General features: G+C 44.0%; 1 protein-coding gene across 5 annotated transcripts; it reads right to left on the reverse strand.

Moving 5' to 3' along the window:
• Positions 1–735: 735 nt before the first annotated feature.
• LOC129839349 (caspase recruitment domain-containing protein 14-like) lies at positions 736–16,024 on the reverse strand. 5 transcript variants are annotated; one of them, XR_008757006.1, is made up of 22 exons: positions 15,938–16,016; positions 14,433–14,959; positions 12,616–12,753; positions 11,882–12,207; positions 11,107–11,265; positions 10,802–10,921; positions 10,525–10,650; positions 9,610–9,756; positions 9,321–9,449; positions 9,095–9,198; positions 8,277–8,335; positions 7,864–7,927; positions 6,301–6,517; positions 6,003–6,129; positions 4,956–5,196; positions 4,623–4,686; positions 4,278–4,383; positions 3,697–3,861; positions 3,336–3,454; positions 2,986–3,101; positions 1,395–2,828; positions 736–1,352 (listed from the first exon to the last, which is right to left on the reverse strand). XR_008757006.1 is itself a non-coding variant. In XM_055906729.1 (21 exons), exons 2-21 carry the CDS (start codon positions 14,644–14,646, stop codon positions 2,621–2,623), a joined length of 2,949 nt encoding a protein of 982 aa, XP_055762704.1. In that variant the 5' UTR covers positions 14,647–14,726; positions 15,938–16,024; the 3' UTR covers positions 736–2,620. The 5 variants fall into 5 exon arrangements, 4 of the variants coding, with proteins under 4 accessions (XP_055762704.1, XP_055762702.1, XP_055762705.1 ...); XM_055906729.1 differs by having other exon boundaries at positions 736–2,828; positions 14,433–14,726; positions 15,938–16,024; XM_055906727.1 differs by having other exon boundaries at positions 736–2,828.
• Positions 16,025–17,382: the final 1,358 nt, after the last annotated feature.

Below are 17,382 nucleotides of genomic sequence, written 5' to 3' on the forward strand. Positions count from 1 at the left end.
GACCAAGACCAACCCTGCTTAGCTTCAGAAGCAAGCCAGCAGTGGGATGCAGGGTGGTATGCAGGGTGGTATGCTGCTGGCAAATCTAATTAAAATACTACACACTCTCCCACCTTGAGAGAGTGAATGGTAGGCCTCAAAGACTGTGTTCACACAGGCAGCTCAATTCTGATCGTTTTTTCACTAATTGGTCTTTTGACCAATCACATCAGATCTTTAACATATGATTTTTTTTCAGAGCTGATCTAATTGGTCAAAAGACCAATTAGTGAAGAAAATATCAGAATTGGGCTGCCTGTCTAAATGCAGCCAAAGGTCTGTAAAAAATATAACTTGTTCTATTCAATTTCATCATTGCTCTATAGATATTTTGGCAAATCAAAGACACCCCAAATAAAACCTATTAGTATTTGCATTGCAAATATTACTGCAGACACTTTATTCATCCAAACTCAAAGTTTTTCGATACAAATCTTGCTATCAACGTCCATGTTGTTGGTGTTTAATGTGTCTATTGCTGTGACATAGTTCTAAAATACCGGTCCAGTAATTTGCTTGTTAACGTACCTGTGTTTTCAGGCACGGGTTGTAACGTCAACAATTCCTAAAGACGCTAATTATCGAAACTCCCACGTTAAGCGTAAATGTTGCTTTACCTAAACGTTGTATAAGTAATAGGCTATAACATAATTTACAAAATACAGTATGTTTGACAAATTGGAGAAACAGAAATGATGCGGGTTGCCTACGTTCCCTTTTAATCTTGCCCCCTCTGCTGGTTACATTGGAGCATCAACCGTTCAAATGTACCTGGTGCACTCACACACACTTCAAGCTTAAAGGATAATTAACTGCAGGAGTTAGCAAAATTAATGATGACATTTGAAAGAAACCAAACCATATATTCTTCCTGAGGACTTTGCTTTGACATAAATGTGCAAATACGAAAGTAATAGTATGATAAAAATGTATTTAGTTACAAAATAATTACATATTTTATAATAGTATTTTCAAAAGATTGTAATGCATCTGTAAACACATTTTACAACAATCGGATGGCAAGACAAACATTATAAAAATGTTTAATCACACAAAATTAAAAAAAATATTGCCATAACTCTAATCCACCACCATCTGTTAATTAATTGCATAGCCTATATCTAGGATGGCAATTATCATAAACATTCTTACCAAAAAATGATGACACAACTGATATAACACATGCATATACATCTCATAACACAATAAGTAGGTTTTAGACAGCTGGCTCAGGGACAGTGCCTAATACTGTACCAGGTGGTTATTTAGGAGGGCAGGGAAAGATCATAAAGAGAGGAAGTAGTCAAGTAGGCCTAATCAAGTAGGCCTAATCAAGTAGGCCTAATCAAGTAGACCTAAGCGTTGCACAGGAGAAAATCTCTGACAATTCTTCGTTCTCATTCCTAGAGTGAGTGACTGAGGGTCAATGATACCTGAGCTCTGTGTAGTCATTGTATATATCATAAAATACAACAACATCATAATATCGTGTAATACCAGTTACTTTGTCACCCTTTAAAAAAGTGTTATTCAAAACATTTCTGAGGACCCCATTTTCCCCTCAATCATTTCTCGCAACCCCAACCCAAATGTATTGACACAACCTTAAAATCTGTAAATCAAATAACCTTCAATTTATTGCATTTTCATATCTCATCAAAATGAAAATAAATCAATAAATACATTGACTCAATACAATTTTATTTTTTAAATGACCTTTCTCACGTTTGTATATTGTCGAATAAAATAATCTGTACTCTTCATTTTTATATTTTATTAATCGTTTTATTTTGGCGACCCCAACTGCAGTTCCCCCATGACCCCAACAGGGGTCCCTAGCCCAGACTTTGAATACCACTGCTTTAAAAACAAGTTCCAACCTAAATCCATATAATGCCTACTATCATTAGACTTTAACCCCACTTTGAGTTGCACACTTCAGAATAGGTCATTAAATCCCTCATTGTACGGAAACTTTAAAACTGTCTGACAGTTAGTCAACATAGTCTGACTAGAATGCCTACATTACATTTCTGGTGTGACTTGGGTACGGCTATGGTTTCACAGGTTTGTTGAAATCCTGTATATAATACAGTACATTATATATATATATATATATATATATATATATATATATATATATATATATATATATATATATATATATATACAGTATATAATACAAGACACAGTATAATATCTTTATGATAATAAAGATAATTGAAAAAGTGTTCCCAAACACAATACAAGTAAATATAGGTTGGGAAAAACAACAAGAACTTAATGAAGCTAAACCAAAGTGCTGGTACATCTCATCATGCTACCTTCATACTCATACTACTACCTTCATTACATAATTCATGTGTATAGGTAGCTATCATAGATACACATGCATACACAATCAATTTCCCTTGTCTCATAATGCCCAGGTATGCAATGCCTATTGGGACCCTTCTCCGTTTGATCCATTTACAAATATTCCAAATCATTTATTTTACAAATAAAGGAATTCAAAGACATCCAATTTAGCCGCCAGTACCTCATCAATAAACTTCACATTGATGCCTCTGATGCCCGAAAATCACCACAAATCAGGCTCCACCCACACAATCTTCTTCTGCTCCTCCCAGATGATGGAGCGCAGGGTGGTGAGCAGAGTGGTTTTGTCGTACCATGAGTCAGGGCTGACGCTGCGGCAGAGGCAGGGCAGCTTGTCCAGCAGGGACTCCTCGCTGCGAGAACACTCCAGCAGCTGCTCCTCGGACCAGCCCTGACGCTGCACCTTAGACCTGGGAGAGATGGAGAGGGAAAAACAGGAGTGAGTGAGTGAGTGAGAGAGAGAGAGAGAGAACAAGAGAAAGAAACACATATGTACACCATGTATGAGGCAATGGAACAATATTGCTACCATTCAGATTTCGTATCAAAAGTCACACAATGGCCTACTTGAGTTTGCGTGCTCTGCACTTGGAATGGCCGATGAAGATGATGATGGGGAAGATCTCTGCCCTGTGGAGGCGGCGTACACAGTCCAGGCCTAGAGGCAGCACACAGTGGGTACCCTGAGAGTAGAGATAGAAGAGGAGAGGAGTTTCGGTAAGGTCAATACTGCACCTGCACAGATTCTTCTGGAACACAGGGTACATCAAATAACAGGACCACTGAAAAATGGGGGGTATTATCGGTTGTTTTTTGTGACGTTCGTGGAAAACGGTTCAAGTCAGTCTATAAACCATTCAAAAAAGATATATAATATAAGTATGTCAAATACAGTGTTGTCATTTTGACTGTCCCACCTGCTTCATGACCCTCTCAACACTCTGCAGGGTGTAACACCGCTGACCCCCCTGTTCACACTCCTCCAGCACCTCAGACCTCTGCAGCCTGGCAGCATGCTCGCTGGAACTCAATAACTCTGGGGAGGGAGGGAGAGAGAGAGGGGGAGAGATAAGTATAGGGTAAGGTGAGACAGCAGGTACGAGGAAAACAAACATTCACATCTTTATTAACATCACCTTCCACTACCGTGCTAATAATAGATCATCTCATTGGAATTCCCCTCTGGGCATCAGGCAGGAGGATATGCAGTTATTGGATGAAATAAAAAGAGAGAGAGAAGAACGTCAGAAAAAGAAAAAAGAAAGACTACTCCCTAACCTGGCTCACACAACTGAAAGCCCTGCCACTCGGCCAGCTTCTGATCCAGGACACGGCCGAGGATTGTGGGTAGTAGGAGGACCGGACGACAGACGGGTGGGTAGTGGGGCGTGACCAGGGTGTAGGGCATGAGGGTCAAACAGCTTCTGGGTGCAGAGGCATCCCCTAGAGCAGAGGACAATATTAGGACACACCGGGTTCAGGCCAGTAACCAAGGCGACATTATTACAGATATAAGAGCTGTGACGATACCAGTAACGCAATATTGTATTCCTTGGTAAAAATGAAAACACGATACATGCCGCGATACCCGTATCGTCCCAGCCCTAATAGGTATGGTAATATCACAGGGCTGGAGTTAATCCAACCTGCTTCAGCAATGTTTTTGCACAGTTTAGCAAACTTGGTTTGATGCAGAATTTCAATGGGCGCCATCTTGACAATTCAATGGAGTGTTTGGCTCCAACGTAGAGGATAGTCTGTTATGATATGGCCTCTATAGTTCTGGCTCTGTTACGTTTTGTATATTCTTGTGTACAAAAATGACTTCCTATCCAGCCTTGACTGTATCTGATACATACCTGGCCCAGTGCTCTTGTCCTTGCTGTCTTCTACACAGACCCACAGAGGATTCCTCCCCTGTCTACCCGTACTGACGATCCTCACAGTCTTCTTCTTGTCCTGGGCCTGAGGACCCAGCAAACAATGTGTTAACCCGAACGTTTGACAGCGATTCGGAGGGATATTCACATGACTACAACATTTTCTTCATGAATGTTCGGTTAACACGTTTTAGAAACGTCAAAAACAAACATTTTTGGAACACATTCGCGGGAAAGGAGTGTCACTGTAACTCAGAACCCTAAAGCGAGTTGGATTTAGGTCCGAGTAGTTCTGCAAACTATGAAACTAGTGAATGATGTTACCTTTCTAAGTGTCATGGGTTGGAAGCTCATGTCCTCGATAGCTCTGATCAGCAGGCGTTGGGCCCTGCAATGACAATGAACACATCTTCACTAATATCATTTATACAGAACGTGATTTATGTATTGGCCAACAGTCAAAGTATCAAACATGGATTACATGTAGTACGTGTTAGTTCTCCAGAGAGGGATAGATATAGCCTAGTCCCAGATCTGTCTGTGCTATAGTGGTCATAGGAGTTGGTAAGATAGCACAAACAGACCTGGTTCCAGGCTAGGATAGAAATAATCCATGTCAACAATCCAATCCCCCATGGTGGGTATTGGGCCTAGTACCTGTAGTAGTTGGGCAAGTTGCCCGTCTTGAGGTCCAGCAGTTGGCAAGGGTGGACGTGGCTGGCCCTCCAGGAGCAGTCAGCGCCCGCTGGGCGGGTGCATGTGACGTGGAGGATGTCGTTACAGGAAACGGTCAGAGCGTCCTGCGAGCCCCCGGGTAACGACATGTTGACACGCACGTAGAAGGAGTCACCTGACAAGGCCTCGCCACTCTGCAGCTGGAGCAGGAGCTTCTCATAGGCTGAGAGAGAGAAAAGGGGAGGGACCATAGAGGATTATGACTGTGACAGATCTGGGTCACGGCACCAATGTTACAGGTGTGATTTATACACAACCAACCAATATGAATACAGCTACATTAAAATAGCATATTTATGAAATGTCAAGTGGAAGCAGAACAATACCTGTTTCATGTGATAATTCTTAGTTATACACATTACACAGAGAATGGTACTTATGCAATGCTATTGTAGCATGTCAATAGCTTTCCAGTGAGAACCAGTGAGAAAAAAGGGAGCACTCTTTTCTGTTGTTGTGAATATTAGCCAGGTGCTGAAATGGACTACTTTGAAGTTGTTTTGGGTTAAGTGTCCCCAGTATGTCACTCTGTTTTTCACCCCTATGTTGCTATGTTACCTCAAAACAAACAGTCATCCTAAATACCTATGAAACACGAAACAGATAACCCTTGAACTTCAACCTAATCATGAGAATGAGGAACTCCTGCACTCCTTTTTGTGACGAAATCCAGACACACACACACTAGTCAAACAACATTCTTTCCAATCGGCTAAGAACGCATATTTTACATCTCTCTAGCGCATGATCCGAGTAATTTGACAGACTCCACCAAAGTCACGTTAACATTTTGAAGAACATCCTTGCTTTTACAATTCTGTCACATCAGGCACGTCAAGCAAGGGAGAAAGAAAGGACGCCCAGTATTTGCACTGGGCAGGGTATTTGACTGTGATGACATATCAATTACTTGAACCAGACTGTATTTGAACATAATGATGACATATTTTAACAGGGCCAGGGTCTCACCATTTTGGTTGGGCCTCAGGGAGAGGTGGCAGAAGCCTCGGACCTGCCCCAGAGCCCACATGGCTTCTTCCAGGGTGGAGTCCTCCAGAACCATCCTTAGAGCCTGCTGAGCCTGCTCATACTTCACCTGGAACCCAGGAGCACAAACAACCATTGGAATTATAGTGCCTTCACAGAAACTATAAAGAAGAGGGGGGAGTTATGACTCAAAATGGCTGCATTGAATCGATTTGTCAGGTGCGTGCTGGATAGGAGACTGGAGTTGTGGGGACACAGACACACACACACACACACGCACCTCCAGTATTTGTGCCCCCGAACTAATGCCCACTGTGTTGGCGGCAGAGCCCTCAGTGACCTGGTGGACGAACACGCCCGTCTTGTTACCCCCCACCACCTGCAGCTGGCTCAGCAGCGCCTCCCCCTGGAAGGAGATGGTCAGGACTCGGCCCGTGATTCGCATGGCCCGGGGCCGGGAGCGCAGCAGGAACGGGGGGGCTGATGCCCTGGAGAGACTGGGGTTGAGATAGAGAGGAGATGAGGGTACTTGGTTGTTAGATTACTCTCTCGTGGGCAGACTACGGAAAGTTCGTAAACAATTGAGCATCTGACCAAATTTGTGTGTTATTTTAGTTTCGGGTTCACCAAGTTGAGTTTGGTAATGGCGCCTTAAAACCTCTTGACGCTAGGGGTCAATTATTATTTATTTTTTTTAAAGAACGTTCCCAAGGTAAACGGACTATTTCTCAGGTCCAGATCGTAGAATATGCATATAATTTACAGATTAAGATAGAAAATACTCCAACGTTTCCAAAACTGTCAAAATATTGTCTGTGAGTATAACAAAACTGATTCTGCAGGCAAAAACCTGAGAACATATAACCCGGAAGTGATATATATATTTTTTTATTCTGTGTTTCCTGGCCAGTCTTTCTTCCATTTAAAGGGGTATCAACCAGATTCCTTTTCCAATGGCTTCCTCAGGCTGTGACCAGGCTTTAGACATAGTTTCAGGCTTTATTTTGAAAAATGAACAAGATTTTTCAAAAGTAGTCAGGTGTCCTCTGAATAGTGCCTGCGCGCCAGAGGGGAGCTCTCCATTTTGCTTTTCTCTCTTATTGAATAGGATATGGTCCGGTTGAAATATTATCGATTATGTTTGTTAAAAACAACCTGAGGATTGATTATAAAAAACATTTGACATGTTTCTACGACCATTACGGATACTTTTTGGAATTTGTCGAATGGAACAAGGCTTTGGTTTTCTGAACATAACACGCAACTCAAATGGCGTTTCTTTGTGATATTTATCGAACAAAAATAACATTTGTTGTGTAACTGGGAGTCTCGTGAGTGCAAACATCCGAAGATTATCTAAGGTAAGCGATTCATTTTATTGCTTTTCTGACTTTCGTGACCATGCTAATTTGGGGCTAGCTGTTGTAGCATTGATTGCTACACTCACAAAAGCTTGGATTTCTTTCACTGTAAAGTATATTTTCAAAATCTGACACGATAGGTGGATTAACAACAAGCTAAGCTGTGTTTTGGTATATTTCACTTGTGATTGCATGATTATAAATGTTTTTAGTAATATTTTTCCATTTGGCGCCCTGCAATTCTAGCGGTTGTTTAGGAAAGTGATCCCGTAAAAGGGATCCGTGCGCAGAGAAGGAGCAAATCATTTTCATGTGTCGTCATCATAATACCCTCTCCTTGCAATATGCAGGCTAGATGGCTTTGTTCCTCTGTACTTATGCTTGCTTCAGCCTTCCCTCCACTCATCATCAACAATTCAAGACAGTGAATGTGTGCACATGACATAGATTTCAGTACATCAAAGTAAATTAAAGTCCCTCACCCATCACTGTTGTTGCTTTGGCAGGAAGGTGTGGGTGACATAACAGGTTGCTCAACCTCTTTGCCTGGAAATCGAATAAAACAAAAAAGAGACTGTTCAAGAATGTGTCCACAGAGGGAACGCCCAACAGTTAATGTGTTACCTAGCCAGGCCAGGATCCAAACTTCACCCAAGGCTAATTAAATATCTGCTCGGAGAGTGGCCAACCAAATAATTTCCATTTGTTTTCAGGAAGTCTCATCTGAGTGTTTCCCCACAAAGATAAACATGCAAGCATACGCTTATATCCATGTACGCAAGCACGCAAGAGCACACACACAAACACACTTGTAAGTACACACGCACACACAGAAGCTGGTAAGTCCCGGTAAGGTGAGAGGTTGTTAAAGGTTGGAGTTTATTCAGTTACGTACCACTGGGGAAGAACACAAAGTCATTGTCAAGTAAGACGTCACATTCAGCCGTCTCTGAGCTAGGGACAAGAAGAGGGAATAACACTCGTTTACAAAATGGCGTCTTCTTATTTCGTCCTTATTTTCTCTCTCTCTAACCTCTCTCTCGCTCTCTAACCTCTCCTTCCCTCTCTCTAGGTATCATGTAGGCTGCGAGAGAAACTGGTTGAGTGAGTTCGACTGCAGAAATCCAGAATTGCTATCATGGCACTTGGACAGACTTTTGTCTTCACCGTAAACACAAAACTACGACAATAAACATGAACATGGGCAGCTGTTCATCTGTGAAAACAACCTATAATTAGTTCCAAAAATAACACCTGAATCCTCGATCAAATATGACCACCAAGGGAACGTTTCCAATGGCACCCTAATCCCTAAATATAGTGCACTACTTTTGCCCAGGACCCTTAGGGCCCTGGTCAAAACTACTGTACTATATAGGGAATATAATGCCATTTGGGACACAGAGAGACCCCACATAGTTTATAGGAAGATCAAATCTACCTCTACACAGCTCTAATAGTAAAATGGCTCTGTTGTAGAATGATCTCATGTTACTAGGGCCGGGGACGCTGGGAAAAAAGCCTTGAAATGAAGCTCTTCCCGGCAACACACAGAGTAAACACATGGCCTTCCTGGTAAAAAAGCAGACTTTGGACAGTGACATGACATCACTCGGAATATAGAAGGAAGCACGCCAACTGTGCTACTGTGTAAATGTCCAACTGGTTCTGAATGAGGAGTCGGATTGTGTCTTAAACACACACACCCCTTACCTGTCTCGATTGTACCATAGGGTCTCTTCTCGTCTCCGCAGTGACTCTGGGCATGGAGGCTCCACATTTTGGGACCGGACACTACTTGGAGTATTATCACCACTCTACACACAGACACGCACAATTACCAGAAGTCGAGTTTATGATGCAAATCATTAAAGTCAACTCAGATGATATAAACAGCTGACATGACTGATATAAATCCTGCATGCACACACACACACACCTTTATACTGCATCCTCTCAAGGAATCAGGGTAAATTGCATGCATGCGGCGGAGGCGGGGACGAGGTGGGGGGCTGGAGGGGAGGCTGTCACTGCTGGAGCCCTGGCTCTCCCAGCTAAACTTCCTCTCCTGGAACAGACAGATACATGTTAGTCTTTAGTATCTCATTTAGACTCTGCTGTGTAAGTAAATCTGTATACAATGTGAATGTGTGTATGGAGTGTGCGTGAGTGTGTATACATTGTGCATGTGTGTATGTACATGTATACAGTGTGTGTGTGTGTGTTACCCCTGGTGTGTCGGGGCCTCCTCGGTAGGCCCCCCAGGCCCTGAGGGTGAAGACCTCCTGGAGCTCCACCAGTTGGCTGCGCAGCGTGTCCTTCTCAGCCAGGCTCCTGGCTATCTGGGCCTGGGCCTCGTCTCTGGACAGGTACGCCTGGAAGGATGGACAGACAGACAGACAGATAGGGCGGCAATAAGACATACATACATACAATGAGTGTTCAAAACATTAAGGACGCCTTCCTGATATTGAGTCCCCCCCCCCAGCAGTGTTGCAGTTCTTGACACAACCCGGCACCTACTACCATACCCCGTTCAAAGGCACTTAAATCTTTTGTCTTTCCCATTCACCCTCTGAATGGCACACATACGCATGTCTCAGTTGTCGCAAGGCGTCAAAATCCTTCTTTAACCCGTCTCCTCCCCTTCATCTACACTGATTAATGTGGATTTAACAAGTGACATCAATAAGAGATCATAGCTTTCACCTGGATTCACCTGGTCAGTTTATGTCAAGAGCAGAAAAGAGCAGGTGTTCCTAATGTTTTGTACACTCAGCGTATGTGGACTGACAAGCAAAGACAGACATGCAGGCAGGTCAGTATGCAAATAGGTGGATATAGGCAGACAGACTGGCAGACAGACTGACAGGCAGACAAACAGGCAGGCAGGCAGATATACAGACAGGCAGATAAACAGGCAGGCAGGCAGATATACAGAAAGGCAGAGAGGCAGATATACAGACAGGCAGACAAACAGGCATGCAGTCAGATATACAGACAGGCAGGCAAACAGGCAGGCAGGCAGGCAGGCAGGCAGGCAGGCAGGCAGGCAGGCAGGCAGGCAGGCAGGCAGACAGGTATGGCATTCAAATAATAGATTTCAGGATGAGCAATGATGCCATAAGGTAATAGCTCCGTACGTGGTTTCTCTCTGCCTGTAGCTCCCTCAGTTGGCTCTGTATAACAGTACTCTTCTGCTGGTACATCTCACAGTCCAGAGTCAGCTTCTGAACCTGCAGCGCCAGACACTCCTTATGTTCCACCATCTAAGAGCAAACACACCCATGCAGTGTTTAGAGTTTGGCCACTCTAAAATGTACTGTGTAACACAAAGCATATAGCCTTTCAGCAGATCTTTGCTGTTGAATAAAATGGCCAACACAAAAGGGTTGTTCACAATCTCCTAGACACACACACCTCCCGCCTCTCGCGGGCCAGCTGTTCATTCTCCTCTCTGTAGCACCTGAGCTGCTCAGCCAGCTCCATACGGCCATCCATCGCCTCAGCCAGATCTTGGGCCAGGATATCCTCACGCGCCTGGGGGGGATACAGGGATACAAAGAATTGGGGTTTAGAAAATTAGAGAAAAATAAAAGAGTAAAGAGGGATAGTGAGAGAAACCGAGAGAAAGACAAAGGAAGAGACAATAGTCAGGACCACAGTGCGTCTCTGAGAAATTCTACAGTTTGTTTGTAGGAGTCTGAGCTTGTTTCCTCACTCACCGGGGTGAATTTCTCGGCCACCAGTAGCTGCCTGCTCAGAGTGCTAATCTCTTCCCGCAGTTGCTGCGTCTCGCTGGGGGTGGTGCATTTGAGCGAGCGCTGCCTCTCGAAGTCTGTCTCTGTCTGGGCTTTGCGCAGCTCAAACTGAAGCTGATATACCTGCCCATCATAGAAAAACAAAAGACTACTGTCACAAACACTGTGACCGCAGTATTTGACCACAGTTGCTTCAACATGTTTTCTGTTGTCCCTTGTTGTTTCTTACAGTGAATGAAATGTATCTCTTAAAGATGGAATCCGCAGTAGGGGAAACAGCGCCACTGTCCACCCCGTGGCTGTTGTTATTGTTTTTGTATTGTTGACGAAACAGAGCTGGAGATTAGAAAAGTGTAGCACATGCTGTCCTATCACTCATGCAATGATGTCAGAGGGAAAGAAACTGTGTTGGTCGTTTGCAGTGACTTCTTTGTCGTTGTAATATCGCAAACGGACGTGGCAGTTTCACCATTAAGGATTCCATCTGTTTTAATTGAAATTCTTTTTGGTAACAGAGCTATACATCAAAATGTATTATGTGGACAGGGGTGCAGAAGGAGCTGCAGGAGCTTTAACACGTTTCTACGCCAAAATAATGCTGATATTAGTTCAATCGACTTTACAATACTTTTGGTCAACCCTGTAGCAACACTGTCAATAGCGCAACTTATCACTTCATGTAACGCAGTGCAGTCATCACTACTCCTGAATATCACACAGCTAACCCTTTGACCCTAACCTGCAGGTTGAGGTCGCTACAGTGGATGTTGGCGGCCGACCTCTCCTCGATGGCGGCCGTGTACCGCGCATACAGGTCACACTTCTCGTCCTTCAGCTTCAAGATGTCGTGGTGCGCGGCAGCCAAGTTCTTCCTCATGCGGTCGTGGTCGGCCTTAAGGCGGCGAGCCTCTTCCTGCTGCTCCAGCGTCTGACCTAGCTCCACCTCCAGGGAGGTGCAACAGGACCCCAGCCGACTGGCCTCCTGCCGAGCCTCCTGCAGCTCTTTCTGCATCCCTGTCACGGCTCTGACCAGGTACTCGGTCAAGTCCGAGTACTTAATCAGGCCTGGGAGGAAATCAGGATAAGATGGACGCACCACACCCTTCTGCTAGACCATGGCTATGTATCATTTCCCAACCAAATATTTTTACTAAATGATTTACCCGAATGGAGATTATGTGAATAATCTCATTTATTATAATTTAAAGTGAGAATACTGTTTACTGATGAATAGAATGAACACATTGTGCTGTTTTAAAACAGACAGGACAACTTAAAAAAGAGCCACCATCCTTCACACAAGGTAACCCGCCCTGATTCAGAGGGGATTGGGTTAAATGCGGAAGACACATTTCAGTTGAATGCATTCAGTTGTACAACTGACTAGGTATCCTCCTTTCCCTTTCCCCTCTCCATAACACATGGCCTAAATGAGCCACATGGGAAACAGGTCATGTGTTGCGTGCTACTCACCACTGAAGCCAGAGGGCTCGGTGCTGGGCTTGCGGCCTGTGACCTGGGTGTAGAGGGCGGGGTAGTGGATCATCAGGCTCTCCAGCAGGGCCATTGCACCGTTCCTCCCCTGGATACGCAGCAGGTCCAGCATGTGACCTAAAGAAGACAAAGGGTTGAATAGGATGAAGGTCAGGGAGTGCACAACGTAAATCAAACACGTAGATGGACTGTTTTATGGACTGTTATTCATAAAAATGGACTGTTGTATTTCATCATTACTTTAGGATTTTTAAAGGGACAGACACTATTCAAATACAAACTTGTTGAGTTATAAACGTTTATGAATTGCAGCACAAATTTTCATCTCCAGTTATAAGACATGCTCAAGTGCGTAGATATACACTGAGCGTACAAAACATTATGAACACCTAACATTGAGTTGCACCCCCTTTTGCCTCAATTTGCCAGGGCATATGGTCTCTAGGTGTTGAAAGCGTTCCACGGGAATGCTGGCCCGTGGAACTGGATTCTGTGCAAGAACTAAGGCTACATGACAGGCTCACTTTCCCTTTGAACTCATCATCATTTCTTCTTGAATCCGCAGGACATAAAACAATATATAGGTAAGATGGATATCGATTTTTAGACATGCCATGTAGTATTTTCATATTGTAGTATACGCTTTTTATTTGAACTCGAAATTCCTGTCCTTTTATGAAGATTTAAAAAAAAACTAAAAAACAAGCGTATCTCTGTGAAATGGCAACGGAGCACTGAGCGTATACAAAGCGTTCTATCTTCAAGGCCTTTTCGATTTCATTCAGCTCGGAGCCATTCAGCGACCCGCGGAAACAACTTTGAAGACGACGACAACAAAATTAAAAATCCTCAAAAGCTATGTCAACAGAGCTTGGTGCTTTTTAACGGATGTATTAGATTACGGAATCCAACTTTTGTCAAATTATTCTAATGATATGTTAGAGAAAGACCCCACTGAATGATTCAAAGCATGAATAATCATATTTGTCTTGTAAAATTTATTTTATAACATAAGGAAGTTACATTCCCTCACCAAAACTGGGTGAGTGGGTGGTCACCCTATAACAGTATCTCTTACTCATCCAAACTCCTACCAACTCAGCGACCTTGTGGTTAAAGTGTTCACCCTGAGATTGCGTGGTTGGAAGTTTGGATCATGGTCGATTCATACGAAAAAGTCTAAAAATGTGACCTGATGCCTCTGATTGAGACTCAACATTCAGGAGGATGGATTGCTGCGGGCGCTGAGGGGAGGGGGGGGGGGGGGGGTCACCCTGAGCGCCATACAGGCTAGAACCGCCACATACACTTGAAAGAAATAGCCAAACCAAAAACTGCAGACAAAAATGCTTTCTGCTTCTAAGATCAGTGAAATGTGGGCTAAACTGACAACGGAGTGGAGAGCAGAAATCTCGACTAGCAAGCAAGTCGCAGCAATGAAGAACTCGAAGGGGGGGGGGGGGATTCTGGCAGGGGGGATATTTTCGGCACAACACCGGTAAGACCCTGTGACTGTCTAGTGTCCTGCCCAGGGGGTATACTTGTACATCAGGCTGCCTCACGCTACAGAAACAGAAAATAGGCTCCTGTCCCTATGGGCCGTTCTGGCTGGGACAAGGCTTACTACTTACTCCACCAAAGAAATGTATAAACAAAACCAAGTGGAAAAAAATCAACACCAATAGAATCAAATACAATTGAATGGAATATAATTCAACAGAATAGAACAAAATACAGAGAGCACTCAAAAGTAATACAATAGAAAATCATAGACACGAATAGAATAGAAGTCTTACTGGTCCTCATGGAGCGGTTGGTGAGCTTGAGGCTGGAGAGGATCTCATCTTCATCCATCTCTGTGAGGACCCTGGCCTGGCGCAGGTAGGGGATCAACATACATGGTTTCACACCCAGGGAGATACGATGGCGGTTGTCGTTGATCAGCTCCCATACATCTTCGTCGCCCATCTCCTTAAGGTCGGGCCCCTCCGGAACACACTCCGCTGCCATGATGAGTGTGGCCGTGTGTGTGAGGCGACACACTTCGGGCGAGTGTCACGGTCAATGGTGGTCGCAGGCAGACGCAGTCCCTGAAGAGAGACACACTCAATCACACGCACCTAGCATCATCGCGGTCCGATGCTGGGAGAAAAGCAAACTGTCAGAGACACAGGAACTCCAGCACTGTGTGAGAGAGATTTATTTTCCACTCTCAGCAGGTGTAGGCGTCTATGGGTGGGGGTGTGTGTGTGTGTGTGTGTGTGTGTGTGTGTGTGTGTGTGTGTGTGTGTGTGTGTGTGTGTGTGTGTGTGTGTGGGAAAACCTGAAAGACAAGAAACATAATCCCCAGTGAATCCGTGCCCATGCACACACCAAGGGACTGCCCATGCATGCACACAATAACCTGAAAATGTGTACATGTCACAATTGTAAACATCACATTGTGCCGTAGCACGCGTGCTTCATTGATGTAGGCCTATTGTACCTTTTGTTTGCACTACATGGCTCCGATTCAATATCCGCTGTTAGAACACAAAGCTACTTGCCTTCCTCCATTTTCTTTATTACTGAAGCCATATTGCACTGTGGCCACATCACATGAAGGAATTAACAATTCTGTATCTTTGTGATTCACAACCACTGTCATAAAGATACAGAATTAACTTCACTAATCAATTTCATTAATTCCAATTACTATAGCTCCCGCATTGGGCCAATCAGTGTAATTTTGTAAATGCCGGATCTCTATAGCAAAACGCATAATTCACCGAAGTTTCATCAAATATTATTTTCAGTACAGTCCGAGATATCGCGTGTGACTAAACGAACGGACGGGTGGACCGACACACATTCACAGTCCCCTCCTCGATTTCATCATGGGGCGAAAACAATAGATCAAGAGATAGGGGATCTTCGCTGGAAATGTACCACCTGTATATGCATGCCTCATATTGTGTTGTTACCCTATGTGACTGTTATTACCACGAGTAAACTAATACAATGGCAAAGTTTGGCTATAACAACAAAACCCTACATACAAAGGGTAGGTTACACATTTGCCTTTGGTCTGTACACGATAGCATGCATTCAAGTAGACTACAAAACTGTCAAATGCAGGGAGATAATACTGAGAAACAATAATTAACAGATGTTACTGAATAACCATGAGGAATTTCAGGAAATGAGTACAATTCACACGCATCTATTTAAAGTAAAAGACATATAGGCCTACTTAAAATAGCGTAAAATGAGTTCTTATAATATTTACAAAACGTAACTAAAATTGATTAGTGACATTTACCTTTTCGTGGGAGTCGCGGGTGTAGCCTATATATAATCACCATGAACAACCCTACGCGTGCGAGCAGCGCTCCTCCCGCCAATGACAGCGCATGGGCGAGGAGGGAAAAGTTACTAAATTACTAATCAACCAATCAAAAAATAAATAATCCGGGTTATTTGAGAAAATGAACAAAAACATATTAAGCTATTTCCTGGTAACATTCCTTGGGCAACTGAATATTAAAAGGCTGTGGTTGGACTTACAATACATGACCAAAGGTATGTGGACACCTGCTCGTTGAACATCTCATTCCATAATCATGGGCATTAATATGGAGTTGGTCCCCCCTTTGCTGCTATAACAGCCTCCACTCTTCTGGGAAGGCTTTGCACTAGATGTTGGAACATTGCTGCAGGGACTTGCTTCCATTCAGCCACAAGAGCTTTAGTGAGGTCGGGCACTGATGTTGGGCGATTTGGCCTGGCTCGTGGTCAGCTTCGCAATTCATCCCAAAGGTGTTCGATGGAGTTAAGGTCAGGGCTCTGTGCAGGCCAGTCAAGTTCTTCCACACCGATCTCAACAAATCATGTCTGTATGGACCTCGCTTTATGCACAGGGTTATTGTCATACTGGAACAGGAAAGGACCTTCCCCAAATTCTTGCCACAAAGTTGGAAGCACAGAATCGTCTAGACTGTTATTGTATGCTGTAGTGTTAACATTTCCCTTCACTGGAACTAAGGGGCCTAGCCCGAACCATGAACAACAGCCCCAGACCATTATTCCTCCTCCACCAAACTTTACAGTTGGCACTATGCATTTGGGAAGGTAGCGTTCTCCTGGCATCCGCCAAACCAAGATTAGTCCTTCGGACTGCCAGATGGTAAAGAGTGATTCATCACTCCAGGGAACGTGTTTTCACTGCTCTGGAGTCCAATGGCGGCGAGCTTTACATCACTCCAGCCGATGCTTGGCATTGCGATCTTAGGCTTGTGTGCGGCTGCTAGGCCATGGAAACCCATTTCATGAAGCTCCAAACAAACAGTTCTTGTGCTGAAGTTATTTCCTGGGGCAGTTCTGAAGTTGGTAGTGAGTGTTGCAAGAACAGTTTGTTTGGAGCTTCATGTGAGCTTGTGGGGCCTACCCCTTCGCGGCTGAGGCGTTGTTTCTTCTAGATGTTTCCACTTCACACTTCACAATTACAGCACTTACAGTTGACCAGGGCAGCTCTAGCAGGGCAAGAATTTTACGAACTGATTTATTGAAAAGGTGGCATCCTATGATGGTGCCACGTTGAAAGTCACTGAGGTCTTCAGTTAGGCTATTCTACTGCCAATGTTTGTCTATGGAGATGGCATGGCTGTGTGCTCAATTTTATACACCTGTCAGCAACGGGTTTGGCGGAAATAGCCGAATCCACTCATTTGAAGGGGTGTCCACATACTTTTGTATATACAGTACGTG

This window comes from Salvelinus fontinalis, chromosome 40, assembly GCF_029448725.1.
Source record: "Salvelinus fontinalis isolate EN_2023a chromosome 40, ASM2944872v1, whole genome shotgun sequence".
NCBI classification, from domain to species: Eukaryota; Metazoa; Chordata; class Actinopteri; order Salmoniformes; family Salmonidae; genus Salvelinus; species Salvelinus fontinalis.